The sequence below is a fragment of the Euphorbia lathyris genome, chromosome 2 (assembly GCF_963576675.1).
Source record: "Euphorbia lathyris chromosome 2, ddEupLath1.1, whole genome shotgun sequence".
Classification (NCBI taxonomy): domain Eukaryota; kingdom Viridiplantae; phylum Streptophyta; class Magnoliopsida; order Malpighiales; family Euphorbiaceae; genus Euphorbia; species Euphorbia lathyris.
The window spans coordinates 69,926,248-69,936,555 of NC_088911.1; the positions used below are offsets into that span (position 1 = coordinate 69,926,248).

At 35.9% G+C, this 10,308-nt stretch overlaps 1 protein-coding gene across 1 annotated transcript; it reads right to left on the bottom strand.

Annotated features, from left to right (window-relative positions):
• Nucleotides 1-7,384: 7,384 nt before the first annotated feature.
• On the bottom strand, nt 7,385-9,950 carry LOC136218550 (15-cis-zeta-carotene isomerase, chloroplastic). Its single transcript, XM_066005493.1, has 4 exons — nt 9,442-9,950; nt 8,214-8,360; nt 7,923-8,132; nt 7,385-7,848 (listed from the first exon to the last, which is right to left on the bottom strand). Exons 1-4 carry the CDS (start codon nt 9,829-9,831, stop codon nt 7,513-7,515), a joined length of 1,083 nt encoding a protein of 360 aa, XP_065861565.1. The 5' UTR covers nt 9,832-9,950; the 3' UTR covers nt 7,385-7,512.
• Between the last annotated feature and the right edge of the window lie 358 nt (nt 9,951-10,308).

Here is a 10,308-nt window from a genome sequence, read left to right on the forward strand (position 1 = left end):
TTATAAGAAGTAGAGGCATACATTCGAGGAACTCCACCATGTCAGTAAAGAAGTAGAGTGGCTCCTCAGTTAAGGCCCTCCTCCGCAAGAGCAACTTGTGCAAGATGAGGAAACCAAGATCAAAAGAGAAATGGCTCTAAACTCCCGAGATAACAAGGTGAGATATGGGTAATATGACAGGGAATCCCCAAGGAGAGAAGAGCATCATCGAGTAAATGAGCAAAGATAGCACGAGGGAGGCTTTCTCTATTCATCCACTCTCTATTACAACATAAGCAGTTGTAATTGCATACATTCAGAGAGATAAATAGAGACATAATGTCCAAAAGCTTCAGTTCAATTAGCATAAATTAAATGAGCTTAAGGGATAGCTAAATAAATACCTCACCAATGGTTGTTCACTCAATCACACATAAATTTAGGTGGCTCAAGTGTTTACTCTCAACTTTTATTCTTGTTTAAAGTTATGGTGAGTTTGCACGTTCATCCGAGTACCTCTACTTTGCTACTTGACTTTAACAATATAACAAATAGTCTCAAAGTTGGGTTGTAATGAGGTTAAGGTTAGGGATAGGTTAAGAGGTTAAAACTGGGTTAAGAACTTAGCACTTAAAAATAAAGATGGCATAAAAATTAGCAAGTAATAATTGAAAGGAATGAGCATAATTTCTTTTCATACTTTTCTACTTTTTCTTTTGTTTTCTTCTTTCTTTCTCTTTTTTTTTTTTGTGTATGACCAAGGTTTGATCATAAATGCATTTGGGACCAAAGGATTTTTTTTTTGAAGTATAGACCGAATAATTGGTCTTTTTATTTGGAAAAAGGTATGCTCGTTCACTTCCTAACGTTTTAACTTGCTTTTCAAGGAGGATGCCATAAATAGGAAAAAAAGTGCTAAAACAAACTTAATTAAAGTTTGCAAACATTTGGGTGAGAAAGAAAATTAAAAGTAGTAAAATTTAAGCTCAACTGGGCTTCCTAGTGGAGATGAAAAAGAGAAAATAAGATGAAATAAAAGGGTTAATTCTATGGAGACTTTTTCATTGTTTACTGTTTCAAATCAAGGTATGTAGACTCAACTCGGTATTTAGTGCAAAATCTATAACTTCTCACAAGTGAAAGCATACACACAAAAATGTCAAGAAAAATAGCCTTTTGATGTTTAGTCTAGGCTCAAATACAGCTCACAATTCCGTGTTACTAGTTTTCCCAAGCCCAAGTTTAAAAATCAGATGCCTTCAATTCTTAACTTATCATATCCAAGTAATGATTTTAGCATTTTATCCAAAGTAGGGTCTATTGGTCCCGTGTAATGTAATAGGATTAGTTCCAAGGGGGGGGGGGGGGGGGGGTTAGGAACTAATGTAACTTTTTCGCTTAATTGCTGACTTAATTTAATTCTTTAAACAACTTCACTCAGTTTAGGTCAGCAAGGCTGAGCGCGATGCAAGACAGCTTTAGTCAGAGGCTGACTAGAACTGTTTTACTTGTGAGTTGAGAATTAACACTTAAGGTCAGCTTCCAACTCAGCACTCTGATTACTCAGCGTCGGCTTATACAGATTATATACTGAGTAATTTAAACAAGCAACACATACATATATATATCAAGAGAAGGGATAGAAATTACTCAGCAGTCTTATCCTGGTTCGGCCTTACCGCCTACGTCTAGTCCCCAGAATCCTTCCGGGCTTTTTCAATCTACTATTGAGCTCTTTAAAGGTAGAGCACAAACCGTTTACAAGCAATTGAGTATGCAAGAGTACCGTCCTCTATTCGTCTACTCAGCCCTACTGAGCGTATAACCAAACACTCAGATTTTCTCTACCGCTGAGTACTAAAACCGAGTACTCAGCACCACTCTCTCAATCTTTACAATTGATATAAATTTGTTCTTTCTAGATGAAGAACACTTTAGATGAATACAGATTCAATCTAGACTTTTACACAGAGATAGGATTTGGATGTAAGTATTTGCTTTTCTTGTTTGTATGTGCTTGTATGTATTGTTTTTCTTTTTGTACTTTGGCCAAGGATCCAAGTGATGAACTTGTCCTTTTATAGTGAAATCTGATGCTTCAATCATTTGAATTCGGATGTATCCGTTGAATTCAGACGGTCTTCTTGCGTCATTCACTGGTCAACATACAGATTTGCAGGCCATTCCTATCGTCTGAAATTAGCAGGCGTCAGGCTTGTCTTCTTCCGCCAGGTTCGTCTTCTAGCGCCAGTTTCGTCTTTTAGCCAAATGCCAGTTGACCCATGCATCTCGAAAAAGGTCTTTTAGGTAATTCTAAGGCTTCTGAATTGGCGCAGATCTTTGTCGGATTTTTGTCTTTTAGTTAACGGATTATTGGCGCTATCCTGGTGAACAATCAGATTGACTTAATAGACGTTGCCTTCGATCTTTATCTCTGGCGAGGCTGAGTCACGTTCTACTTAGTTTCTTCGATCAGCTTCGTCTTCAAGCGTATGTTCTGAGGAAGACTTTTCTTCTATTATGTTGAGTTGTATTCTACTCAGCTTCTGTGGCTCATGCTGACTTCGTCCTGTCTTACTTTTTATTTCTGTTCTTATTTATAGATATACTCAACATTGAACAAACACATTAGTACAATTAAATCAAAGCACTTAAATTTAATTGTCTTAATCATGGGATTAACTTAAATAATTTTGTCAAATCAAAATCATGTGGCAAGGTGTTTCAACAGGGTCTACGTGCAATCTTAGCTCATGCTTTTACAGATACAAGGGTTGTGTATTTAAACTAGCTAGAATGCGAATGTTAAGTTCAATTCTCAATTCTTAAGGACAAATAACACAGTTTACTTCGAAGGAAGTGTGTTTTTGGGAATTATTTGACAGACAGAAAGTGAAAATAGGGAAATCATTCACATGCATGGGGAAACCACGCACATGTTATTGACAAACACAGAGTGAAAACAGAGAAATTAAACATATGCTATTGAACAACTAAGAGTGAAAAAAAGGAAATAATACATATGCATGGAAATCAGACACATATAATCAACAATAAAAGTGAAAACAGAGAAATCATACATATGTATGGGGGAGACCGTGCACATGTAATCAATAGAAACAAAAAATAACACTAAAAATTAAAACTAGACACGACACAACAAAATAATTTTTTTGAGTTTGTCTACCCCTCCTCCTCACACTTAAAATTTGTAATCAGTTGCAACATTGAAATTTTAAAATCTAAAGTGCGAAATGTAAAGAGATAGGGTGGAAAAGACAACTCACAGATCGGCCGGGGGCTAGGGCCATTGCAAATCATGACGGTGACAATAGTCTTCTACCATGTGCTCGCGTCCTATCATGCGTTGATCCATGCATTGGACCATCTCATATATTTGAAAATTTAGGCTTCTCATCTCGAGCATCATAGCGTTCATGGATTGCAATTGGTCCTAAACCGATGGCCCTTCCTCACCTTCACTTTCATCCTGGTGCTCTTCTTCCTCTTTTTCGGATTGTTAGGGTGGATTTGGGCCCTTTTCTGGGGCTGACTACTTTCTTCGGCCTCCAATCGCCTAGCATTCTGCAAAACAGTTTTAAAAGTAGAGCTTCCAAGGAAATCCTTATTTATAACACCCAGTGGGTATGAGCCACTTTCCTAAAAAAATGTGTTCTTGAAAAAGCCTTTTACAAAGTTCATTACTAAGTAACCAAACCCAATGTGTCTACATTTTTTATTTATCATTTCATTAAAGTAAGTAAAAATCGCATTCACTATGTTAGTCCTAAAGTCCTTGGAAAGACACCATAACAAAAAGACCTCCATTTCATTGACCTTATTACTTTCCTTTTTTCCAAGCAAGTTATGGTCTATGAACTTGTGGATTAAATTAAGCATTGGGTCTCGTAGAGACCCGAGACTAGAATTACTGGCTTTGAAGTCATTATGCCCTGTAAGCTCAAACCATGCTTTGTGGGGCCCATTTTCTCAGGCCAGCAAAGTAGAGATGAACTGCCATTTTCTACCCCCCATATGAGCAGCTATCCAATTTTCATTTTTACGATTGGAAAAACGACCCTTTAACCTAAATGAATAAGTTGAGCCAAGATTTTCTTCACATAAAAGATTGGGGCAATTATTAGGGGTAAATAACAAAATTCGTTTTATTTTACAAAAACATAGCAAAAAATCAAAAAAATAAAATAAACTTTTTTAGCCCGTCTCTATTGGAAATTGTATTTTCCTTCTATTAAATCGAGACAGCACCACATCTCAGCGAGACGAGTCCTAGTCTCGGGTAGACGGAGTCCTGATGCCATTTCGTGGCATCCCCTTGCACAACCACTACCCACATTCTTTTTAGCCCATTCCTACGAGTTTATGTAGTGCGAATGGTGGGGGTAAAAACAGGAGGTTATTGGACATGAAGATTAAAGAATTTACTATAAATAGGAGCCCAAATCATCATTCAAACTCAACCAAAAATTAAATCAACTCCTATAGTAAAAACTTAGTTCTTCCTCTAAAATTGTTCTTCCCAAATCCTTTTTTCCAAACAATCGAGCTTCATTCTAAAGTTTTAATCTTTGCCTTTAAGCCTTTAATTTCATTCCCTAAGCCTTCAATTTGTTTGAGACTAAGTTTTCAATAAGCCACCCCATCATCTTCTCCTAAAGCTCACAAATATCCTTCAACATAAACTTCAGTTTTTGGTCTATATATTCATTCAATTCTCCATCTAATCAATCACAACAGTTGTCATCCATAATACAAAACTAATTTTCAACTCCAAACACCGACGAGTCATCAATTCACTTCCAATTTCAAGTTTGTTATTTTCAATTTCAGCTTTTCTCAATATTTTCATTCTTATGATTAATTGTTTTGTCAAACGTAATTTATCCACGAAATTAATGTAGTCTGTTTAGTTGTAATTATCGCTTTCATTTCCTATTTTTTTTAATCATTTGTAATCAAATCAATATTTACAAAATCAATAAAAAAAAATCAAAATCCTTGTGTTGATTTAATTCTTTTCGTAGTGCCATTAGTAGAGCTAGTAAATCCTTTTATAGTGGAATTAGGAACCCAAGTAGGTTTTTATTTTTCAATCATTGAATCCTTCGATCAATCATTTCGTTTTCTAGAAGTCAAGTTTAACGCGCATTTTACAACCCAAACCCAATAAATTAATTAGGAATTAACTTTCGTGGCACGCCCACACCAATTCCACACAAGTCAATGTTGAAATATGCATATTTGAAAAATATACATATTTATATATAAACACTGTATAAAACTTATCTTTTTATCCATTTTTCTTTTTAAATAAGAAATGAAAACAATTTTAAGATTTACATCTTAGGTATAAAGGATCATATGCTTCTTAGAGAACATTTTTTTATACAAAGCAAATGTGAGAAAAATACATTTACATACATAGATAACCAAGAAAAACTCTTTTATGCAAATTTTTAAAGGAAACTACTTTAGATCCTTAGAATTTAACACAATAATCACTAAAGTGACAATGCTCTACCTCTAAATGTTATATATGGGTAGATTGACTTCTTTTAGTCATTTAAACAAGGAAAAAACACATATTTACAAGAAAAGCATTAATCTTTGTCTAGGGATTTGGTTTTTTTCTAGAAATACAAGGCAAATCGGCTTTGTTGACCAGCTTTAATTTCCAGAAAATACAACCTGATATAGTACTAAGTTATTTGACCTTTCGGAAATCAGACCCCGTTATAATCTGAAGTCTTCAGATGGGACTAATTCCACCAAAGCCTGTTACAACATCAATCTTGGTCGAAGCCTTGCCGAAGTCATGACTTCAGTCACCTTTCGTCCGAAGGATGTCTTCGGGAGATGTATTTGGAAACACGTGGACCAATGAGCATGCTGGATTCCAAATACACGCTCTCCATGTTCAGAAATACTGTGGCACAGAAGGATAGGGTCCGAAGACCTATCAGATGATGCCACGTGTCCATATACACTTTATTTCATCTATAAATAGTAGAGACATTCCACAAGTTCAGGTATCTTACTGCAACTAGTTTATACTTCATTTCTCTGTTACTAGTTAGCCAGATATTATCTCTAATATCTTATAACTTTAGCACCAGAGAGGGTTCACTGGAACTCCGGCCCATTTTCTGACGTCTTCTATGATCTTAGGTGATCGTAGAGTTATCGGAGAAGAAGTTTGCAAGAAATGTGATGTCATAACCAAAGAACAAAAAAAAAAAAGCACTCGACAAAAACAACTCAAAACACAAATTACACATAAAATCTTTAGGTCTCTCCATTTGTTACCTTTGTCGCGTGTATTTAGAGCGTATGTAGAGTCTAATTTGGTGTTTTCCCGCATCTAAACATGTAGCTAAGATCTTGAACCCGAATAAAGACAAACTAAGAAGTTTTTTTGGAGTTTTCAACACAATGTACACTATATTGAAGAGCTATGAAAGCTTTACAAGCTTAATGAGGATGATTAAAGGTTTGAATATTATGATTTTCTTCCTTTCTCACTCTAGAACTCTATGAACTACTGACATAAGCTCTCAAAATCTTTTCTAACCTCAAAACTATGTCTAAGGCGCCGAAAAACTAATATAGAAGGACTAGGATGTGACTTCACAAAGACTCAAAGCATAGGTTACAAAGAAATGTCAATTCTATACAATAAAGTTGGTTGGCTCTGGAATATGCACAACAAGGTTGATCGGCCTTATCGTATAAAGGGTACTTGATGACGTATCACGTGTCAAACACGCGCCAACGATATATATTTCGAATTCTATGGAGTATAGATAATCGACCTTATATTCCTAAAGCAGAACCGATCGACCCTAAAAGGAAGACTTTAAATTTGACTTTCATTTTCTTAAGCTTTGACTTCAACATTTGGAAACGGGAAAACACCAAATCAGGCCTACAACACAAGGTTAAAAGTTCTACATCATAGAGATCGGAAAAATATGTGCTCACACCCTCTAATGGGAGTCAAGAGTTTGAGCCCTCTACCCGAGTAATAGGCCCTTTTCGACCACAGTCTTCTGGCAATTTCCCATCCACGCCGTGGAAAAATGTTTTGAGCTAGAAAATCGGAATTCGAAGGTCGCGAAGTAGGCTCCACGTTCGCTGCATCAAATTTTTAGTCTAATCCAAGTTCTATGTTGACTTCGTCCACTATCTGCATTGGGGTGTGCCTCCTAGGTACACTATGATGCTAAAGCTAAATATCAATATGTCATAATAGAGAGAGAGTTACCTATTTATAAGCTCATGGCCGTGTGAAAATAATATGAACAAGAACATCTAAATTCTCATTCATTTTTTCAAAAGCTATATCCAGAAAGTGATGCATTTTAGTTCCAACACGATAATAATATGAACAAGACAACAAATTTTTAATTTTGATTCAGATGTGGAAAAGTAAATGATCCTTGAAAACATAATTATAAGTTTTGCCTGGTACATCAAAGGATATATATATATATATATGCAATTTCTGATGACCTACCAGTGAAGCCGGGAACTGGCAGCCTGCATAAGTGGGTGTGCAAAGTATGCACCTAAAGTCAATGCAGTAATTGATAAATATGGCAACCTCAAATACTCCTTATAATAATCTCTTGGCAACTTTTGACGCCCCTCAAATATAGCAGCAAACGGAACTATACTTGTTCGTCCCTTCACGACTTCAAATGCGTCCCCATATCGCTTTGCCAATCTCCTGTCTCCATTCCACACACCAAATAAGTGATGTCCAATTAAACCAAGAGACGCAGCAATAGCAACAGAGTTCCCAATCCATATTGTATGAGCTAAGCACCACATCACTTGCCCCACCATCTGGACATGTATGTAAATACGAGCATCAAGTATTGGCAAAATCCAAAGGATGATTTAAAGAAAAGCTACTCTACCTGAGGGTGCCTGGTTATTCTCATTATTCCAGTTTCCCAAAGATGCAACTTAGGCTTGTCAACAGCTGCTACTTCTAATAGATTAAAGGTTGAAGGGTAAAGAAAAAAGAAAGAGATAAAATTGGAGAGCCACACAGTTTGATGCACTAAAGGAACATTTTGAAGTTGCCATAACTGCAATCCATCATATCTATGGTTGATGAAGTACACCTGAAATACAAGCATTTTAAAAGTCAGCTTTACAAACATCCTATCCTATCCTATGCTATCGAAGGGCGGGAGGGAACTCACAATGGTGCTAACAGCCAAAGGAAGAGACACTCCTGCAAACAGAACACGATACCCTCGCTCTCCAATAAGTTCCTCACCTGTATCTCGTAGACTAGCTAAGCCACTATGAACAGTTGCAAAAATGAAAACCAGGATCAACATTACAGCCTGCAAAAATTTCAACAATTTGTTACCATATTTGAACTTCAACCTATTCCATCTCAAAAAAACTTCATCCTACTCTAGTCAAGATAAAAACTGGAAAATATTGGACTTTTTCATACACCATATTGCATTAGAGCCACAAAGACAGACCAGTTATACCAAAATGCAATTCTCTAGTCATTAATTCCCTGCTCTGAATTCGAGCAAAATCCACTCAATTACATCAGATGCTAAAGACCAAATGTTTGAATAAGAAATTTCTTCAGTCAAAGCAGGTTGGCATGTAGCAGTGAAGTATTCAGGAAAATACATATATTCAGATTGATTATCGATTACTAGTACATTTTAAGAACTGCTCTCAACACAAAGGAAAGTATTCAAAACTTTTTTAATACACCTACCTGAAATTTGAGCAAAATCCCCTCAATTAGACCAGATGCTAAAGAGCAAATGTTCGTCAAAGCAGGTTAGCATGTAGCAGTGAAGTATTCAGGAAAATATATATTCAGATTGATTATCAATTACTAGTATATTTTAACAACTGCTCTCAACACAAAGGAAAGTATTCAAAACTTTTACTAGGGTATTTGTCACATTTGACTAAATTAACATATTAAGGAAATGATTAATTTGCATTAAATTTATACTAAAACAACCTTTATCTAATTTACGTTGAAAACCTCTAACGTGACAAATAATATGAACAAGAGGGACTACTTGAATACACCTACCTGATCATTATATAAACCAGTCCCATATTTTACTGCCATCTTTTAAGCACAAAAGCGATGTTTTATAGTTGCATTAAGACACCAGAAACCTCTGTTAGTTCAGGCCATGTCAAGCTACTACTGATGTAAGATAAGTATAAAATAGGTTTACATTGAGAGTTTCTCCACAAAAATCAATTAGAAGTTCCCAAATTAACCTCTTCACCAACATGAACATTACAATTCCAATTTGAAATCATATATACACATAGCAATAAAGATTATACACACTCAGCCAGTAGCAGCAATTAGCCAATTATATGCAACCATAGATATAACTGAGCTGAAAATGACAAAAATTAAAAAAGAATAACCTCATGGCTCTCAGAAATAGTAGATACAGCTTGGATAAAGAGTTTTCCGAATCCGGTAGAGTTGTCAATCCAAGCAACATCAAGCACATATAAAACAACTCCCAGTATGAAAGTAAAATATATCCAGGAAGATATCTTCTGTTTCCCCAATTCGAAAGCTGCCGAGTCCTCTCCAACAACGGCCTTTTCAGAAACGGAGCTGCTGGTTTTATCGGCATCTTTGATGGAACTGCGAGTACAAAATATCCTGGAAAATGGAATAGAAATGGACGTTGGTTTGAGGAATTTAATGGGTTTTCGAACATTGGGAATTGAAGAGGCCCAAAGGGACTGTGTTCCTCTATTGGGATAGCGATGCAAAGGATTGGAGAGAACAAGGGAAGAAGCCATTTTCGCACTACTTTATGATATTTCTAAAGAAAGAAAGATATAAATGTTAAATGAAAAATGGAGTTCGTTGGGGGAAAATGGAAAGAAGGTATCTTTGGGTTAGTGATACTTCTATGTTTACATTTTGGATTTGGTGGATAGTGACAAAGTTTCCATCTTTGTTAACCCCAACAGGGATAATTACTAATTTGACCCAATCAATGATCCCAATTTACATATCTAACCCACATTGCCTCAAAGTTACCAAATTAGACATTTTCACCCATTTTGGACAAAACTAACCTTAGTTCTATTTGATGAATCGATCTTCTTCTTCTTCTTCTTCTTCTTCTTCTTCCTCCTCCTCCTTCTCCTCCGCTTCATCCGCTTCTTCTTCTTCTTCTTCTTCTTCTTCTCTGTTTCAACTTCTTCTTCAGTTCATCTTCTTCAATTTCTGATACTAATCGTTAGCGATTTTTGAGATTTTTAACATATTAT